This window comes from Octopus bimaculoides, chromosome 29 (assembly GCF_046866305.1).
Source record: "Octopus bimaculoides isolate indiv1 chromosome 29, ASM4686630v1, whole genome shotgun sequence".
Taxonomy (NCBI): domain Eukaryota; kingdom Metazoa; phylum Mollusca; class Cephalopoda; order Octopoda; family Octopodidae; genus Octopus; species Octopus bimaculoides.
Window position 1 is genome coordinate 8,366,845 of NC_142956.1, and position 22,250 is coordinate 8,389,094.

The 22,250-nt window shown below is 39.5% G+C and overlaps 1 protein-coding gene across 1 annotated transcript in view; it reads left to right on the forward strand.

The window, feature by feature from the left end:
• Positions 1-428: 428 nt before the first annotated feature.
• The window catches only part of LOC149130333 (uncharacterized), a 65,698-nt gene continuing 43,876 nt past the window's right edge, over positions 429-22,250 (forward strand). The window contains exons 1-4 of the mRNA XM_089345171.1: positions 429-576; positions 5,968-6,141; positions 9,081-9,172; positions 15,778-15,864. Coding sequence (XP_089201297.1) covers positions 561-576; positions 5,968-6,141; positions 9,081-9,172; positions 15,778-15,864 — 369 coding nt within the window. The 5' untranslated portion in view covers positions 429-560. The remainder of the gene's footprint in view (positions 577-5,967; positions 6,142-9,080; positions 9,173-15,777; positions 15,865-22,250) is intronic.

Here is a 22,250-nt window from a genome sequence, read left to right on the forward strand (position 1 = left end):
TGTTTTTGCAGAATCATAACTGTCAATGTTTAAAATATATAGATCCAAAGAAAGTACTATTTTAGGGTTACAAGATAATTTCCGACGCTACTCTAAAGGATTGCCTTCAAGATACATATTGAGGGAGAGTGTTGTGTGACTGTAGGAGAAATAGAGAGAGAGTGAGAGTGTGTGTGTGTGTGTGTGTGTGCGTATGAAGAAAAGGTAGGAGAGGAGAAATAGATAGAATGATAAAGAGAAAGTGCATGGAAAAGAATGTATGTGAGTGTGTGTATCTGTGGTTACATGTGGCGTTTGATTATGTGTGTGTGTGTGCGCATATGCAATAGTACCAGAGAAATGGATAGAAAGATACATATAGAGGGAAGGTGTACATCTGTAGGAGAAAAAGAGTAAAAGAGAGAGAGAGAGGATAAAGTTGTGTAGTAGAAAGAAAGCGAGACGGTTAAAACGAAAGGTAGATCAGAGTTCGGCCAATCAGAATTGCTTTTTCATGCACCTGTCATAGATTAGCCAATCAACACTCAGCTAACATAACGGTGTTCGGCAAATGCAGAAACATGGCGGCGGAAGCAGGTAAGTGAGAATGTTAGATGTTCAACGTCAAAGATATTTCGTTTACCTGGGGACAGTGGAACTGGGATTGGATTCATGCACATAGCGTATCTTAGTGTTTGGCCCGATGCTGTTCGAGTCCTGGGTTGACCCCTTTTTAAACGTGGACGACGGGAGAAAACACACGCTGCTTGTTTGCTGGTCTGTTTTGGTTTGCTTTCAAAACGTCAAGCGAACTTGTTGATTTGATAAGAAGATGGAAAAATAGGGAAGCCAGAGCCGGACCCTCAATCTTGGTTCAATCCTAGGTCACAGATACATGCAAATATTTGTTAATTTCATTGTTTGTTCCTTTTTCCTGTGATCGTCTTTCAGCATTTCATGTAAACCATTTTGCTCCCTTCGTCGCCATGCAGAACGTCTTGTATTTCCCGGTTGAAACATAACGGACCTACCCGTTCCAGTTGTTTTGTTTGTCACAGTAATAGGTGCATAACTGTGTCCCCACCCCTTTTTTGTGGTGTCTCTCTCATCACAGACTGGTGGAAGAAAATGAAGATGTTGAAAAAAGAAAAAACGTTTTACGGGAGAAAGATTGGTCCGAATATTGGTCACAAAGCGAACCCTGTTAATGACACCTAAGGACCAGATGGCGGCGTTGAACAGAGCGACCGGTCAAACCTAGAACCACCTAATAACTAACCACATGGCCACACCTGCTTCCAAACATGTAGATCTGCATGTTGTATCATTATTAAAACCATCTGCAGAGATTAAATACAGGACATTGCTCACGATTTGCAATTCAAGTTCATTTAAAAAATTTTTTTAATTTTTGAAATAGAACGAAACGGAATAGATAAATGAAAAGAGAACAGGTTTTCTTAGCCGAAAGCATTTTACATTCAAAAATATATATTCAGATTCTTTATGCTTTGAGATGAAATATACCACTGGCCGCTCTTTTGAATCTCTTTTACTTGTTTCAGTCATTGGACTGCAGCTATGCTGGGACATCGCCTCGAAGGCTTTTACTCGAACAAATCTGCCTCAGTACTTACGTTTTTCCTTTATTCTTAACATTGGTGCTTGTTCTATCAGTCTCGTGCCGAACCGCTAAGTTATGAGAACGTAAACAAACGTATATACGTAATGGACCTCTGTACAGTTTCTGTCTACCAAATCCATTTGCAAGGCATTGATTGGCGCTATAGCAGAAGAAATTTGGTCAAGGTGCCGTGCAGTGGAACTGAACCCGGAACTATTTGGTTGCAAAGTGAGCCTCTAAATCACACATTATGTTGTAGATTTTTTGGTAAAAGACGTAATCTGTTACCCATTTAAGCACCATTATCTGATCCTTTGATGTCTTTAACATGGTCCACTTGCAAACATTTAGGCAATATCTCCTGTTCAAGGATAACTTCCTCTGTTTCAGAGTCATTAGACTACCGCCATGCTGGGGCACCACCCTGAAAATCTTAATAGTCAAAGGAATCAACCTCAGTACTTATTTTTAAAACCTGCTATTTATTCTACTGATCACTTTCGCTGAACTGCTAGCTAAAGGGGACGTAAACATTGGTTGTCAAGCGGTGGTGGGGCTTGACCACAGACACCAACACACACACATACACATATGAAGAGCTTCTTTCAGTTTCTGTCTACCAAATCCATTCACAATCCTTTGGTCGGCCCAAGGCTATAGTAGAAGATACTTGCCCAATGTGCCACACAGTGAAACCTTGTAGTTGGGAAGCAAGCTTCTTACCACACAGCCATGCCGTACCTATGTGTGTGTGTATATACATACACTCACATATATATACACATACAAAGTCTTGCTGATAAATTGAGACAATTTTTACAATGCATAGTTATAAATACTAAAGTAATGGTAGTAGACAGATATAATTTTAATGTAACATTTATAAAAACAAAAACATTTATTACTCAATATGGCTGCACTTTTGGGCAATTTACTACCTCCACACAAGAACGAAATTTTTTTGCAGCTGCCGCAACCTCTGCCCTTTTGATTTTGCATACTGCACGCCTGATGCAGGTCTTCAAACTGTTGACACTCAAGTGTGGCGAAGCAATGGTTCTTGCTTGAAGTACACCCCATAAAAATTAATGGAGAAGGTTGGGATCTGGACTGTTACTGGGCCAGATGTTGGCCTTCACATAAAATGACACCTCACCAAGGAAGGCCTGTGTTGCTTTTGATCCATGGCATGGTGCAGAATCCTGGATAAGCACCACATTGTCAAGCCCAAACTTTGCTCCATCCAAGGTAACGGAGAGTTCTTCAGGATGTCCAGATATTCCTTTGTGCCAATCTTCAAGTCTAGACTCTAAGAAGTGTGGATCCATGACACTTCCATTACTTGCCACAGTTCCAAATACCATCATGGAGGCAGGATTCTTAGTCTCAAACACAATGGGGACATCAGAAGGGTTGTATGTGATCGTTGAAGAATTTTTGCAATTCACCTCAGCATCCACAATGAACTTCCTGTCCACAAACAAGAGAGTTTTTCCTGCATCTTGATGCTTGGGGAATGACAGAAACTTTGGGTATCTCTTGGCTCTGATTACTTTGGACTTGGCTGTTAGGAGGTGACAGCAGCATCAAACATAGCTAGGCATGCCAAGATTCCTGTTCACAGCTCTGGACAACATGGAAAGGGACACATTGCGTTTCTTTGCAAGATTTGTCATGGATGGGGATGGGTTGGCTTCAATTGAGCGTTTGAGGCCAGTGAGAAACTTTGGATTGCATTTGGAATCACTTTGAGTCTTGCGTTCTTTTCTATCAATCTTTCCCTCTTCTTTAAATTGTTTATACACATGATAAACTGTTGCTTTTGGAAGTTTCATCAACAATTTTATTGGCAGTGTGCTTGGCGCATGCCAAACACAACAAAGGCAGAACGATTCTGTCGTTCCATAACTTTCTGTTGTCGAATCAGTTCACTATTTACCTGAAAAATAAAGTGGAGGATTAGACATTCAAGTAAGCAAGGTTTTATCAAAACGTGAGATGTTAACCCCACTAAGTCAACTGCTGAAGACTGGTCTCAATTTATCTGCAAGACATATACACACACACACAGTGGGCTTCTTTCAGTTTCCACCTACCAAATCCATTCACAAGTCTTTAGTTGGCACACGGCTATAGTAGAAGACATTTGCCCAAGGTATCATGCAGTGGGACTGAACCCAGAACCATGTGATTGTGAAGCACACTTCTTATCATACAATTGTGCCTGTGCCAGATCCTTGATTTAAATTCATTACTGTCTTTTTCTCATCTGAAATGACAATGGTTCCCACATAATTAAAATTATCAATTTGGTCCAAGTTTCTGTTTGTTGTTATGTTGCAAATTAGTGATATTTCCTTTGTTGTGATTGTCATTACCCAGGTGAATCAAAATCAAGATGTTCATTGCAGCTGTCGAATCAGTGCTATTAATTATATGGCAGTGAAACATGGACACTGACAAAGAAATTATCCAATGGGCTAGATGGCTGCTATGAATGATCTTAAATGGGAAATGGCAGCAACACATCACAAACAAATGCTTTTATGGAGACCTGCCGAAAGATAGCAAGAAGATCAAGCAAAGATGGCTCATTGCGTATGCCACCCTGAACTGGAAGCATCCAAATTAATTTTGTGGAACCCACTTCATGGTGATGTAAGAAGAGGAAAACATTGTCACACATCGATAACTTGATTGCAAACACTGGCCTGGAATGTATCCAGGACCTTGAAGCAGTGATGTTGGACTGAGAAGTGTGGCTGATGGGCTTGGGTTGGAACCTGGCCATAATAATAATAATAATTGTCTCTAGGCTTCTTTTCATTCTCATTATATATTGGACACTCATGTTTAAGAGAGAGGATGAAAATGAAAGAGACAAATAGTGGTAATGTGGTGTCTGGGTGGCACCTCAAGGTATGAATTGAGTAGAAATGAGTGAGGGATAAAGAAAGGAGGGGTTGTGGGGGAAGAAAAAGAATGTATGGAGTGGTGGTGGTGGTGGTGGTGGTGAGAGATGGAGGGAAATGGGAAATTGGAAGAGAGGTAGACAACATCTGTAAAGATTGGGTGACATCAAATGGTGAAAGTATGCATCTTAGTGGTTTGGGTATTTTACTCATGATCATGAGGTCGTAAGTTTGACTCCTGGTGGCCTGTTGTGTCCTTGAGCAAGACACTTTATTTCATGTTGCTCCAGTTTTCTCAGCTAACAAAAGTGAGTTGTACCTGTAATTCAATGGGCCAGCTATATCACATTCTGTGTTGTGCTGAATCTCCTTGAGAAAAAGAGTACACATGTCTGTGGAGTGCTCAGCCACTTGCATGTTAGTTTCACGAGCAGGCCGTTCCATTGATCGGACCAACTGTAAAATGGGTAATGGTTATATATATGTATAATGGATAATAATATAAAAGGTAATGCTGAGTGATCAAGTGTATGTGCTGTGAAGCAAATATGAGTTGTACCTGTCATTCTAAAGGGCCAACCTTGTCAAATCCTGTGTCATACTGAATCTCCCTAAGATCTACATTAAGGGTATCGGCGTCTATGGAGTGCTCAGGCACTTACACCTTAAATTTCACAAGCAGGCTGTTCTGTTGATTGGGTCAATTATCTTCGTAACCAATGGAGTGCCATTCTAAAAATGCAACGTGTGGATGTAGGGAATGCCGGGTGGGGAGTGAGGGGTGAGTAGCGAATGGTGTGTGAGTTTGGGAAGATAGAAGCATGTAAGAGGAGAGGAGTAACAGGGTAGTATTGATGATACTGTCAACAGGGGGAGGACAAGAGAAAAATGACATTCTTTTTATCTTGTTTCAGTCATTAGACTGCAGCCATGAAGAAACTTTAGTCAACTGAACTGACTCCAGTACTTGTTTTTGTTTTTGAGCTTGGCACTTAATTTTATTGTGTTCTTTTGCTGAACCACTAAGTTATGGGGACATAAACTCACTAACACTGGTTGTCAAGCAGTGGTCAGGGACAAATGCAGACATACACGCACAGATATGTATGCAATGGGCTTCTTTCAGTTTCTGTCTATCAAATCCACTCAGAAGGCTTTGGTTGGCCCAAGGTGCCATTCAGTGGGACTGAACCTGAAACGATGTGATTAGAAAGCAAACTTCTTACCACACAGCCATGCCGGCTGTGGTTAAGTTAGCTGTAGGAGTGAGGCAGGCATAGTGCATGAGGAGAGAGAATTTAGTGGTCCAGTAGAGGTGAAGGTGGGGTGTCTTTGGATTTTATATAAGACACACAAGGGTTTTAGTTTGAATATATTAATGTATAATAATAATTTGTGTGTTTTTTTTATGTTGTGCCTTACGTGTTTGTTTTCTGTTGTTGTTTTTGCCAGATCTTGAGCTGGAGTGTGAAAACGAAGCCCCTGGGGGCTCGAATTCACAGTCAGTTCGCAAGAACATTGCAATCAAGCTAAAGCCCATGAAAGGCAGACCAAAAGGTCGAAAGACAAGGAGTAGACCCAGCAAACCTACCAGTACAGATGGCTTGGACAGCTCTGATGACCAGTGTATGTAATATCTTCTTCCTCTCCTCTTTATTCTCTTCTTCCTCTGGCTTGTCTTCTTCTTATTATTTATTACAGCAAAGGCAGCAATCTAGCAGATTCATTAGCATGCTGGGCAAAATGCTTAGTGACATTCCATCCATCTTTAAGTTCTAAGTTCAAATTCGGTCGAGGTTGACTTTGCCTTTCATCCTCTCAGAATCGATAAAATAAATACCAATTGAACATTGGGGTCGATGTAATTGACTTATGCTCTTCAACAGACTTGATGGTCATGTGCCAAAATTTGAAATAAGGGGATAAACTGGCAGAATAGTTAGCATGCTGGATTGATGAAATAATACCAGTCAAGCACTGGGGTCAATGTAATCAACTTATCCTCTCCCTCTAAATTTTAGGCCTTGTGCCTATAATAGAAAGGATTATTATTATTATTATTATTGTGAGGTTGCATGGCCAATTGGTTATCATGTTGCACTCACAATTGTGAGATTGTGGTTTCAATTCCTAGACCAGGTAGTGCATTGTGTTTTTGAGCAAAACACTTCATCTCACATCTCTCTGCAATCACTTCGACAGCTGACATGTGGTGCACTGTGCACCTTTTTGGGCAACGTCAGTTTGATGGAGGGAGCGAGCACATTTGATCACTATGAACAAATCACTTGTGCAGTTGATTTGACAAAAGCTGGACACTCATATGTTGTCTACAACGGAAGAGTTTATCATCATTGTTGTGTTTATCAAAAGATAGAAGAGAGTGGCGAGACTGGTGTGACTGAATGGATTGACTCTGAATATGGTTTTCTAAGCAGCGGGGAAAGAAACTGGAAAAGGGCACTTTGCCATGCCTTGGAGATAGCAGAGTAATTTGGGATTTTTGCCTGAGGTTTACTCTAAGTTGACTACCCTGCTATTGGGGATTTTAATTATTTCCTATTTTCTATTTATGTATCCTTTGTTTTATCTTTTAATGTGGTAGTGTCTCCCTTTGATTGATGTAAACCCCACTTGTTTTGTTTTTGTGTGTTGTAACTCATCCTTTGATATTGTCCTCCATGTCTTGGGTCCTTGTGGCCAATAAAAGATATTATTATTATAAGTACTATTAATTTATTTCTGAGAGCTCTGTCTTATTTGTTCTGGTTGATTCTGTGAGAGTGGACAGCAACCTGTTGTCAGAGGTCTCACAGGGTCTCTTTCCACTAACTATAAGCTTTGCTACTTGGATGTTAACTTATTGTGGAAGACACTCAACACCCAAGCACCAATCTGAAAATCCTAGCCGTCCCCAATTAAGCAGTTTTTGGGGTTTGCTCTGCCCTCGTGTATTATTATTATTATTATAAGCTCCTATAAAGGCAGTGAACTGGCAGAATTGTTCGCATGCTGGATGAAATTCTTAGCGATATTTCGCCCGTTGCTACATTCTGGGTTCAAATTTTGCCGAGGTCAACTTTGCCTTTCATCCTTTCAGAATCGATAAATTATGTACCACTTGCATAATGGGGTTGAGCTAATCGACTGGTCCCCTCTCCCCAAATTTCAGGCCTTGTTCCTATAGTAGAAAGGATTATTATTGGCTAATATTTCCACATGGAAACAAGTAACATCATTTTTAATATGATGATGCCCACTTACAACCATCAAATGATGTTAAACTGGGGCACACACACACACACACACACACACACACACACACACACACACACACACACATACATGTATATGTATACACTTTTTGCCTTTTATTCTTTTACTCATTTCGGTCATTAGACTGTGGCCATACTGGGGCACTGCTTGAACTTTTACTCAAGCAAATTGACCCTAGTACTCATCTGTTTTTTAAGTCTGGTACTTATTCTATTGATCACTTTTGCTGAACTGCTAAGTTATGGGGGACGTAAACACACCAACATTGGTTATCAAGCAATGGAATGGAATAAACAGTGACACAAAGGCACACACAAATATCATCATCATCATTTAATGTCTGTTTTCCATGCTGGCATGGGTTGGATGGCTTAACAGGAACTGCTAAGGCCAGGGGCCACATTGGTCCCACTGTCTGTTTTGGCATGGTTTCTTCAACTGGATGCCTTTTGTAACACCAACCACTTTACAGGGTGTGCTGGGTGCTTTTTATGTGGCACCACACACACACACACAAATGAGCTTCTTTCGGTTTCTATCTATCAAATCCACTCACAAGGCTTTAGTAGAAGATAGTTTCATAAGGTTCCACACAGTGGGACTGAACCTGGAACCATGTAGTTGGGAAGCAATCTTCTTACCACACAGCCATGCCTGCATCTACGTATGTATGATGGGCTTCTTCGAATTTCTGTGTACCAAATTCATTCACAGAATTTTGGGGCTATAGTAGAAGTCATTTGCCTAATGTGCCATTCTGTAAGATTGAACCTGAAACCTTGTGGTTGGGAAACAAACTTCTTAAACACAGTCATACATGTTAAACAATCATAAGTGCAGGCATGGCTTTGTGCTTAAGAAGTTTGCTTCCCAACCACATGCTTTCCAGGTTCAGTCTCACTGCATGGCACCTTGGATAAGTGTCTTCTTGTATGGCCTCGGGCCGACCAAAGCCTTGTGAGTGGATTTTAAGCTTAAAGAAGCCTGTTGTGTGTGTGTGTGTCTCTTTGTGTCTGTTTATCCCCCACTACCACTTGATAACTGATGTTGGTGTGTTTACATCCCTGTAACTTAGTGGTTCAGCAAAAGAAACCAATAAAATAAGTACCAAGCTTTAAAAAGAAAATTAGTACTGGTGGGATGGGGTCAATTTGACTAAAATTCTTCAAGGCAGTGCTTCAGCATGGACGTAGTCTGAAACAAGAAAAAAAATCATGAAACAAACCAATCAAATTACTGTAATATTTTTGTTTTAAAATGCTATCTCTCTTATATTTCTTTGTGTATAGACATGAACAGTTCTTGTGACAGTCCTATATCGAAAAATCTCAGCCCTTCTGATACGTTATTTCCTTGTCAGTCTCTTCATTGGAATCATAAGGTCAGTATTTTTTTCTTTTATTTTATTGTAGTACTTTTGTTGTTGTTATTGTTGATGCTTTTTCCTCCAAGAAAGTGGGCCATATTTTTTTTTTTTAGACGGAGGCATAGCCATGTGGTAAGAAGCTTGCTCCCCAACTACATTGTTTCTGGTTCAGTCTACTGTGTGACACTTTGGGCAAGTGTCTTCTTTAGCATCAAGCTGACCAAAACCTTATAGGTGAATTTGGTAGACAGAAACTGAAAAAAAGCTGTGTGTGTGTCCCACCACTGCTCGACAACTACTATTGGTGTGTTTATGTCCTATAACTTAGCAGTTCAGCAATACAGACTGATAGAATAAGTACCTGGCTTTAAAAAAAAATTAAGTACTGGGGGTTGATTTGTTCAACTAAACCCTTGAAGGTGGCTACAGTCTGACTGAAACCAGTAAAAAATATATAGGAGTGGCTGTGTGGTAAGTAGCTTGCTTACCAACCACAGGGTTGCGGGTTCAGTCCCACTGCATGGTACCTTGGGCAAATGTCTTCTGCTATAGCCTCAGGCCGACCAAAGCCTTGTGGGTGGATTTGGTAGACAGAAACTGAAAGAAGCCCATTGTCTATATATATGTGTGTTTGTGTTTCTGTGTTTGCCGCTCCACCATTGCTTGACAACTGATACTGGTGTGTTTACGACCCTGTAACTTAGCGGTTCGGTGAAGGAGACTAATAGAATAAGTACTAGGCTTACAAAGAATGAGTCCTTGGGTCGATTTGTTCGACTAAAGGCAGTGCTCCAGCATGGCCACAGTCAAATGACTGAAACAACTAAAAGAGTAATGTGTGTGTATGTATATATATATGTATGTATGTATATATCATCATCATCATGCATCTGTTTTCTGCACTGGCATAGTTTGGCTGGTTTGAAAGTGTTTAGTGAGCCTTAGGGCTGATCTGAACTCCAGTGTCAGCTTTGGCATGGTTTCTGCAGCTAGATGCCTTTCCTAATGCCAACCACTTGACTGTATGTGCTTGATGCTTTTATGTCCCACCAGCACTAGTGAGGTTGCCAAATATGTTGCAAGACAGAAAAGAGCAGGAAAGAGAAAAAAGCCCTCATGGCTACATGTGAGTGTGCATGGGGGTGTTAGGAAGGGGCAGGTGGCTTTATGCCAAGTGTTGAGAGGCTAAAATATGATAGAGGGACAAGCACAGGTATCTTGTTATGGAAGAGGAACATGGTTACCTCACATTATATAAGGGTGAGTAGTAATAACTGGGGGAGAAGATGAAGATGGAGAAGAAAGATGGTAGTGTCACACATACACACATATATATGATCAAAGTGACTCTAAAGGAACTAGTGTTGGTCTGAGTCAGTTGGTCTTGTATTATTTAGTAAAATCGATAAAAAAGAATTGCAGGTAAATTGCCACGGAGTGTGGAAAATTTGTCTTGGACAGAGTCCTTCTTCAGCATAAAGTTGACAGGAATGAAATAAAAGACAAACAGCAGAGTATTACATCATGTATGTTTGAGAAATTGGCTGCAGCTGATGAGGAACACAAAACTATGTGAACTTCATATGTAGACAGGAATTAGTAGGAAAGAGAGAAACTGGGTATGGGGGGTAGAAAGAAAGAGGAATAGGAGGAGGCAGGGAGGAGAAGCAGGTGAGGGGCAGTGAGAGGAAAATTGAATAAGAAAGGGAGGATTGAACTAAGAGGAAGTATAAGAGTAGAAGGAACAAACCCATGAATAAGATGGTTCCAAGTTTGAATATGAAACATTGTTCCTTATTTTGTGTGCAAGATTCTTGATGTGGATACGTGTGTTGAAAGAAATACAATTAAACCTTGGGAGAGGCATTATGCCGGTAATAAACACACGCACTGGTTCAGTCCTTTATTAATTTATATAGTTTTTTGTTAAATTATTTCATTGCACTCTTGCAATCTCTTCAGTAACTTGTCTCTCCACTTCCATTTATTTTGAATGTATGATTTGGCGTTGTTTTGAAACTGTTCGGTATGAGCATGTGAGTGTGTGCAAGCTCGTATGTGTGCACACATACGAGCTTGCACACACTCACATGCTCATACCGAACAGTTTCGAAACAACGCCAAAACAACGCTAGATCATATATTCAAAATAAATGGAAGTGGAGAGACAAGTTACTGAAGAGATTGCAAGAATGCAATGAAATAATTTAACAAAAAACTATATAAATTAATAAAGGACTGAACCAGTGCTTGTGTTTATTACCGGCATAATGCCTCTCCCAAGGTTTAATTGTATTGTTCCTTCTATTTTCTTGAATATGCAGACCAATGATGTATAAAAATGTTTGCTTTGTTAGCATGTGTCCTGAGCTCTATCTTGCTAGGTGAAGGCATTTTATAAGAGATTCTTGAAATTATTACTAATTGAAAACAGACGGTTGGAGCCTATTGCAGCACTCTGGCTTGCCAATTCCTATCAAATCCATTCAATACATCCCAGTTAAATCATGCTGCTGCTGATGATTTGACTGACTTAGGGAGGATTATAAACCGCATCAAGTAGTTCAGGTGTTCTTGACTATTGAAAAGGGTGGAACCATCTCTGGGCCACTATTGTTCCCTGTCTTCTCTGATGTGGAGTAGTAACACCTGTCATGGTCCCAGCTATGGGTTAATTAGCACGTAACCACCCCAGCCAGAATATATTGAAATCATGGGATGCAGCTTGATGGATGAGAATGATTTTGGCAGATGAACTTATTGAACTTTCTCTCTCTCTCCCCCTTCATTTAGATTCTGTTTTCTGTGCTAGCCTGGGTAAGAATGGTTTGACTGGAGCTGGTAAGCTGGAGAGCTGCACCAAGCTCCAATTTTGGTTTGGTGTCCTTCCTAATGCCAACCACTCCACAGAGGGTACTGGGTGCCTTTTGCATGTCACTGGCATGGATGCCCTACGCATGTCACTGGCTGAGGTGCCTTACACATATCATTGGCACAGGTGCCTTACACATGTCACTGGTATGGGTGCCTTTTACATGTCCCCTACACAGGTGCCTTTTATGTGTCACCAGCAATGATAATGACTGATTTCACTAAGGTTGATGTACCTTCTCAAGTACTGCAAATCAACAAAAGCCTCGGTCACATCTTCCTGGGTCTACCTCTTCCACAGGCTCCCTCCACAGCGATCAACACTTCTTTACTCAGCTGTTCTCATCCAGATGAATATCACTAGATGCTGAGCAGATGAACAGACAACTGTCAATGACCAGGGTCAACCAGTTCAGTTAGCAAACTACTGCTATCATCTGTAGTCATGGCAAGCGCAGATGAAATATTTAAGTTAGCAAAAGACCAATGTGACTACAACAGCAGGTATATGAAGATTTGGCTGTGAATGTGGGACCAAATCATGGATGGCCCCTTAGTAAGGCCTAGCCTCAATTCATGCTGCATCACTCGATGAGGACATCTGGTCCGGAAGAGTTGTATTGGTCTGGGTAAGTCACCTAACCAGAGGATGATAATAATGATCATTATCATCAAATTTAACATCTGTTTTGCATGCTGGCATGGGTTGAATGGCTTGACAGGAGCTGGTAAGGCTGGGGGGCTGCACCAGGTTCCATAGTCTGTTTTGGTTTGGTTTCTACAGGTAGATGCCCTTCCTAATGCCTTTACAGAGTGTACTGGGTGCATTTTATGTGAAGCCATCACCTGTGCTTTTTCGTGGCACCATGACCAGTGCTTTTTACATGACACTAGCGTCAGTGCTTTTTACGTGGCACTATCACCAGTGCTTTTTACATGGCACTATCACCATGTGGCACCATCACCAGTGCTCTTTATGTGACACCAGTACCTGTGCTCTTTATGTGGCACTGGTGCTGATGACGATGGTTATAGATGGGTTGTCTTGGTTAATATCTACATATCCACACATAATCATCATTATAATAAAACTGCGTATAGAGAACTAAGTTTTTCAGTTCTTTTTTGGTGAAGATGCATGGCCAAGTGGTTAGGGTGTTGCTCTCATGATGGCAAGATCATGGTTTCAATTTCTGGGTCTGGTAGTGTGTTGTATTCATGAGCAATACACTTCATTTCACATTGCTGCTCCATTCACTCAGTTGCAATGATGGACTGATGTTCTGTTCAGGAAAGATGGTGAAAGCACGCATAGCCCTGGTGGCTAGGGTGTTGCAACTCTGATTACAAGATCATGGTTTTGATTCTCAAACAAAGGCAGTGAATTATGTTCTCAAACAAAAACACATTAGTTCATATTGCTACTCCAGTCCACTCAGCTGTAAATGAGTAACCCTGCAATGGACTGACGTTCTGTTCAAGGGTGTTGGGGTGTAATGTTGTGATCTAAGGTACTTCTGTGTATGGAAACTGGGAAGCCAGTCCTCTGAATCCAGGGACACAACACAGTGATATCTAATGGACCATATAGACATTCCTTCATAGGGTCATATTTTTGCTGTTATATTTAAATTTGTGATTTGTATTTTGTGCAGATTCTGCAGAATTTAAACAGCAACAACAACACTAATCTTAATTCATCACCTGGTTTAGCATTGCCATCCAATTACCTTTTTCTTTTCATCTTTTACTTGTTTCCAGTCATTAAACTGTGGCCATGCTGGTGCACCACCTTGAAGAATTTTTAGTTGAATGAATCATGCCCAGTACTTTTTTTTTAAGCCTGGTTCTTATTGTATCAGTCTCTTTTGCCAAACTGCCAGGTTTATGTCCCCATGGGACATAAGCATACTGACACCAGTTGTGAAGCAATGCGTGTGTGTGTGGAGAGGGCAGACACACACGCGCACACACACATATATGTACACAACAAGTTTCTCTCTACCAAATCCACTCACAAAGCTCTGGTTGGGCCAAAGCTATAGCAGAAGACACTCACCCAAAGTGCCACACAGTGGGAGTGAACCCAGAACCATGTGGTTGGGAAGCAAGTTTCTTCCTATACAGTCATACCTAGTTGTTGGCTACCTTTAACAGAGTTCGCTCTATTACAAGAAGTCAGATGAGGTTTAACCCTTTAACATTCAGATTACTGTGTCAAATGTAATGCTTATTTATTCACATTGTTTTTAGCTAATCACAAATAATTTCATCGCTTCAAGATTTCAATGATGTTATTGTTTTTATCTTTAGAGTAACATTTAGCCAATTCGAACATAAAACAAGTAGAATACTTTAGTGAGATATGACCAATTTAACCCTTTAGCATTCAAATTACTCTGTCAAATGTAATGCTTATTTATTCATATAGTTTTGAATTAACCCTTTTGTTACCATATTTCTGTTGAAATACTCTGCCTTTGTTTTGATTAATTTTGAAAATAATGAAGAGTTTAGTGAAATAACTTGGCCATAATTAAAGTGGTGTTTAAGATGGCGAGCTGGCAGAATTGTGAGCATGCCAGGCAAAACGCTTAGTCGCATTTTATTCGTTTTTGTGTTCTGAGTTCTAATTCCAATGAGGTTGCTTTACCTTTCATCTTTCCGGGGTTAATAAAATAAGTACCAGTTGACCACTGGGGTTGATGTAATCAACTTACCCCTCTCCTACAATTGCTGACCTTGTACTAAAATTTGAAACCATTATTAAACTGGTGTTTGGAACATAAATTAACATATTTTTTTGATGGAAATTTTAAATTTAGATCATTTTAACCATTTTGTTAGCATATTTCTGTTGAAATACACAGTCTTTGTTACAATTCGTTTTGAAAATAATGAAAAATTTATAAAAATAACCATGTCATTATGAAGCTGATGTTTGGATCATAAATTAACATGAAATTTTGATTGGAGATTTTAATTTAGTTCAACTTAAACAGGAAATTGATAGTATAGAATCAGAAGCAGGCTCAGGCAGATTGGTAACAGTTAAGTTAACCCTGCATTATTTTGATGATGTGGTTGTATATTTTTAGAATGGCATAGTAGGGCAGGTTTCAATATAAAGTAGGAGAATGTTTGGGCTGGATTAAATGCTAAAGGAATAAGGATTCCTACTTCCTTCCCTCCCACCACTCTTAGATACCCAGGAAAGGGTCATGAGCACGGCAAGTTCTCCTGTCTAAAGATAGAAACATAATCAGTGTCACTTTAGCATGCAGTCTGCTGGAGTATCCATAGTGTATACTGTGAAATGACCTGATAGGGGTTAGGGTTTAGCATTATGGCTAGGGTTAGGATTAGGGTTAAAACTTAGCAGTTAAGATTTAGGATTAGAATGTAGCATTCGCTGTTAGGATTAGGTTTAAGATTAGAATTTAGCCTTTACATGTGGTTTACTTGGCCATTTACACTTTAGCATGCAGTGTAACTCTAAACATAACCCCAAATGCTAAATTCCAACCCTAAATCATCATCATCATCATCATCGTTTAATGGAAAGCGGACGTTAAATGATGATGATGATGACTTAGGATTGGAATTTAGCATTTGGGGTTATGTTTAGAGTTAAGCTGCATGCTAAAGTGAAAATGGCCAAGTAAACTGCACACTAAAGTGTTACCATATAATTACTGTTCTCCATGGAATGTCCTCCGTTCATTAATTATTCTTTTAATTAATTACAGGTCAACCTAATTGGTCTGAAAGTAACAGACCCTGTCATACACTGCTGTGAAAAATGCTGCTTACCCATTCTAACTTATGGACGAATGGTAAGTGGTTTATATTTTCTTTCTTTTATTGTTTTTTTTATTGTTTGTTTCACATATTGGACACATATTCAAATTTGCTTTACTATTTTTCTATAACATTAAATAGTGAAGAATTCCGGGTAGAAGTAGGGGTTCACCAAGGATCGGTCCTCAGCCCCCTCTTATTCATCATAGTCCTCCAAGCAATAACAGAGGAACTCAAGACAGGATGCCCCTGGGAGCTCCTCTATGCTGATGACTTTGCTCTAATAGCTGAGTCACTATCAGAACTAGAGAAGAAATTTCAGGTGTGGAAGCAAGGTTTAGAATTGAAGGGCCTTAGAGTCAGTGTTGCAGATACGAGGTGGTGAAGCATGACCTTCGAACATTGGGCTTCACAGAGGCAATGATGAGACCAAAACCTCTGGAGATATGCTGTAATTGAGAAGACACAGCAAGTAAAGTGAGATCACAGCCATAGCCTATACCAGTGTCACATAACCAACCCATTTAAAAAGTACCTTTGAATTGTTGCGCGACATGCCATGCTATTGAGTCAAGTAAAATTAAAATCACAATCCCAATTAAATCAAAACCAAAATGGAAATTGTAGGTGTGGCTGATGCCAGTGCCGCCTGACTGGCTCCCCGTGCCGGTGGAACCTAAAAAGCATCAGCTGAATGTGGTCAATGATGATGATTAAAGTTAATGTAAATAAACCCTCCATTTGCTTTTAAAGACAATTGTGTGCATGTGTGTGTTTGTATATGTGTATGTATGTGTGTGTATATATATATATATATATATATATATATATATATATATAAATATATATATATCATCATCATCATCATACGTCCATCTTCCATGCAGGCGTCGGTAGGATGGTTGACAGGAGCCTGCCAAGTAGAAAATCTACCCTAGGCTGCTGTGTCTGTATGGGTGGATGCCCTCCCATGCAATGTGGTATCAAAGGTTCCTGGACTAGTTATGTTTAATAGGAAATAACTTATTTACCTGAGTTTTAACATCATTGCCTTTGAAATAGTTACCTTGCACAGCAAAACACTGGTCCCAGTGTTCCTGCCACTTTTGGAATTTGGCCTGGAAGTTGTTTCCGATAAATGAGTTGAGGACCTGCGATTTGCACTTCATCTTGACAATGGTGTTAAACTGGTGACCTTTGAGCTGCATTTTCATCTTGGGGATGAAGAGATGGAGGTCTACAGGTGCTAAATCTGGCAACTAGGGTGGGTGTGGAAGCGATACCATGTTGTTTTTAACGAGAAACTCATGAGTGAGGAGAATTTGGTAACGGTTGCATTGTCGTCCTGTAGAATCCACAGATCTGGCCACCTTCGCTGAATGTCCCACCTCAGATGCTTCAAAATGTCACAGTAGAACACGGAATTAACAGTCTGGTCCTGGGGGACAAATTCTTGATGTACAATACCACATTTCCAGAGGTGACACTCGTGGCAGGTCTTCTAGATTGCTTCCAGAGATGTTCTTCTGCTTTTGAAGCACTTATGCCATTTGAAACATTGGCTCATCAAATTAAGCTTGCCGAGCATTCTCAGTGTCTTTGGAGCAGACTTACCAAGTTTAATGCAAAATTTCATTGTTGGCTCTTTGTTCTTGTCCATGACAAAAGTCGCAGACTACTGTATACACATATCACAAAATCACAGATTTCACAACTTGTGAAGTAAGCATGGTGATGTCACTGGGCACACAGCTTCATGAAGGTCGCTGCTAGCTCGGGAGCGAGTCAGGTGGGATCCAGCATTGACTATGTGTATATTTATATATATATATGTACATATATATGTATGTATGTACATATTTATATATATGTATGTACATATATATGTGTATGTATATGTATGTACATATTTATATATATGTACATCATCATCATCATCGTTTAACGTCCGCTTTCCATGCTAGCATGGGTTGGACGATTTGACTGAGGACTGGTGAAACTGGATGGCAACACCAGGCTCCAATCTAATTTGGCAGAGTTTCTACAGCTGGATGCCCTTCCTAACGCCAACCACTCAGAGAGTGTAATATATATATATATATGTTTATATATGTATATATGTATGTATGTATGATATCCTTGCATCTGCAGACATCCCCTCAATTAAAGCCATGATTTTGAGGAAACAATTGAGATGGTGTGGCCCTATTGTTCGAATGGCAGATGAACGCATAAAGAAACAGCTGTTTTATGGTGAGCTTGCAGAGGGAAAATGTTATCGGCATAAACCTAAAAAAAGGTTTAAGGATGGCATAAGGACTGCTATGAAGTCAATTGGAATGGCTCCAAAGATATAGAAGCCCTCATTTCAGATCGAGTTGGATGGCGAACAAGAGTGTGGAGTGGAGTGAAAGCATTTGAAGAGGCCAGGATGACGCAAGCAGGGCTCAAGAGATATTTAAGGAAAAATGTAAAGATCAAGAAGGTGAATGACAAGGACCTTTTTGTGTGCACAGTCTGTGACAGACCATGTCTGTCTTTGGCTGACCTCAAATCTCACCTGCGAACCCATGGAAAACAAACTTCAACCAGCTATTCTGATTATATGTCTGTGCACACGTTTGAATGTGGTGTGTGCCAGAGGGCTTGCAAATCCAGTGGGGATCTTAAAAGACATGTTAGGATCCACAATGCGCAGAACTTACTTGCAGGTATTGGTAGTGCAAATCAGAGGTGCAATCTGTGTGGGTGTTTTTTCAAAACACTGTCTGGTTTAAAAAGCCACATCAGACGCCATGAAAGGGCTAAGGTGTAGGTGCAGGAGGTGGTCAAACTCTGTAAGGAGTAGACAACCACCATGTATGTATATATGTATATATATATATATATGTTTATATATGTATGCATGTATGTATATATGTGTGTGTGTTTATATATATATGTAGTTATATATATGTATGTGTGTGTATATATATATATATATATATATGCATATGTATGTGTGTGTATATATATATATATATATGCATATGTATGTGTGTGTGTATATATATATATATATATATATATATGCATATGTATGTATGTGTATATATATATTTATGTATGTATATGTATATATGTATGTGATTATGTATGTCTATATATGTATCTATATAGATTATATATACATACAAACGACGAAGACAGGTGGTGTAGACAACAAACAGATGTATTCGTTTAATGCTCGGGAAGTGAAAAAGTCTTTAATGTTTCGAGCCTATGCTCTTCCACAGAAAGAAACAAGGAGAGAAAATAAAGAATGTGTAGTGGCTAGTGATCTATCATGGCGAATTCCAGACAGAGGGGTCACACAGGAGAGCTAAGAGGAAGGGGAGATAATAAAGTAGTTGTGATCCCAAAATGAAGGTGTGCGTGCGTGTGTATAAAAGAGTATGTATGTGCATGTGGAAGAGGGCTGGTGACCTTGACATATGAGTATGTGAAGGTTTGTGGATGATGGTATGGGGCTGGGAAGTGGTCAGTGCTAGTGTGTGCATGGTGGCGTGATTTGATTTGATGTGTTGTGTGGTATGGTAGTGTATGGTGTGGTGTGATGGTGTTGGGATGTGGGAGAGGCAAGGGTGGGGTAGAGATGGGGTATGTGGGTGTAAAGGATGGGCTGGGATGGATAGGGAAGGTGGGGTTGGATTGTGTAGGCGTGGGTTACGAGGGAGGGGTGATGATGAAGGGAGAGGGGGAATGCAAATGTTCAATATAATGGCACTTGGAATGAAAAAGAATAATTACATTGTAAATTCTACTGCTGAAAACGTATTAAGATGCTTAAATCAGAAATCTTTAAAATTAAAGGTGTTTGTTTACTTCCTGCATGTCTGTGTATATATATATAAACTAGCAGCTAAGCCCGGTTTCACCCAGTCTGTTTGGATGACATGGCTGTGATCGTTTTCGGTTAGGCATAATCTGTAACTGTTTCTCAAACTTATCATTTCGGGTCCCCTGTTTCGATTGGAGCCTACAGCTGTATAAAAATTTCCTGCCACCCCCACCCCCGCTGTCAGAAAAGACCTTCAGGAGTTGTGAAGAATGAATTTGTACGTAGTCTGTTTCTGAGAGCTATTCTATTGGATCTCTGTCTAATCATTAAAACATTGATTTAATTATGAACATAGAAAGAAATTATTCATTAATCCCTATTTTTGTAAGCAGTTGTATCCGTAAAAATTTTATTTGCAGAGACCAGAAATTGAAAGAAGATATATAAAATGGACGTGTGTATGTATGTGTGTGTGTGCGCGTGCATGCTTGCGCGTGTGTATGTGTTTACGATAGTTGATTTATGGTAAAGATTATGTTAAATGCAAATATGTCAATGAAAATTAAGTTCAGACCTCTACATGGTAGCTAGACCTGGTGGAAATAGCAGCCAAATCTCCCTCAAAACACCCTACTGTCTTAATCCGACAATTCTGCCTATTATGTAGTTTGAATGAGAAACTGTAACTAAAGATTAAGGTTATTAACCCCACAAAAAGGTGAAAGAAGAGAGACAGCATAGAGAAAGTTTTGGCTGACTGTCATCCTATACTCCCCTTGTTGCTAGCGAAATGGTATATGCCGACTGTGTGAGCAACTGGTTGTTTTAATGAGGGAAGAAAGAGGGAAATTCCATTAGAAAAAGTTTTAATCGATTTTCTTGGTAACTATGGGGGCTAGGAAAAAAATACAAACGGCATTCCAATCTATCTCCACATGTGTGCCATTTTTCACGTGTATCCATGCAGCCGTTTGGTTGTGAACCTCAAGACAAGAAAGAATACAACGATCGCCCATGTCCAATTTATATTATAGAAGATATATATACATGTATATATATATATATATATATATCAAAATATATACGTATATATATAAATATATACGTATACATATAAATATATATATATGTATACATATAAATATATATATATATGTATACATATAAATATATATATATATATGTGTATACATATAAATATATATATATATATATATGTATATGCCGTAAATCCTTGAGTATAATACGCAGGGGATTTTTAGGGGGCTGTACCTCTGAAAAACCTAAACCTTGTGTATAATACGCACCCCTTCTCTAACTGGAGTCAAGGAGGTCTATATAATGTCCTTGGTTTGTAAACGTATATACGGTAACGTCCTTTATTATTATTGTGTATATAACATAATGCAAACGTGTAGCTTTTTTGTTCACTTTGTTTGCAGAAAATAAAGATATAACAGTAATAACGTCAGTGAAAAATAAATATTAAGTAAATTGCCTTTATATATTTATCACTATCAGTTACAATCCCAACATCATAGAATGCGTCTGAATAAACATTGCCGGACAGCAAATAGAGACTCGGACATTGCTTAGAAAAATATTTTTCATTAACCTCATATAAAGTACGCACTAGGGATTTTGACCTTTAAATTTTGGGGGGGAAATGCGGATTATACTCGAGGATTTACGGTATATATATATATATGTATACATATATATGTAAATATATATTTCGTTTTAGGATTTGGTTTGCAAGATTCTTTATGTGTGTTCATGTGTCGAAGCATATTCTGTTGTGTCTGGGGAGAGTCATTTTATTTTTGTGCCTTATAATTTAACACACTCACCGGTAAAATTTCCACTTATTTCTTATTTTTATTTTCCTAAAATTTTCGTTACACCTTTTCAATAGTCTTGACTCTGTCTGCGTTTTTGTTTGTTTGTGCGAATGTGTGTGGGTCAGTGTGTGTGTGTGTGTGTGCGTGCCTATGCATGCATGCATGTATGTATGTATGTATGTATGTATGCATGTGTGTGTATACATATGTATATATGTATGTATGTGTGTGCATCTGTATATGTATATAAATGTATATATATATATATATATAAATATATATATACCACTTGCGAAGACCTGTTGAGGCAAGTGAAATAGAAATCGAATTAAATTTGATGACTGGCACCCATGCCAACATCGTCTCCCTCATTGGACACGAAACTCAGCTTGCGAAGACTTATTGGGGCAAGCGAAAGCGAAATTGTGATGGCACCTGTGCCCAGCGATGCCTTTCTGGCACTTGTGCCTGCGGCATGTGTAAGGACTTTCGAGTGAGATCGTTGCCAGTGCCCCTGGACTGGCTCTTGTGCGGGTGGCACATAAAATACACCATTTTGAGCGTGGCCGTTGTCAGTACCGCCTGACTGGCCTTCATGCCGGTGGCACGTAAAAGCACCCACTACACTCTCTGAGTGGTTGGCGTTAGGAAGGGTATCCAGCTGTAGAAACTCTGCCAAATCAGATTGGAGCCTGGTGTAGCCATGATGATGATGATGATGATGATACATACATACATATAGAAATATATATGTATATGT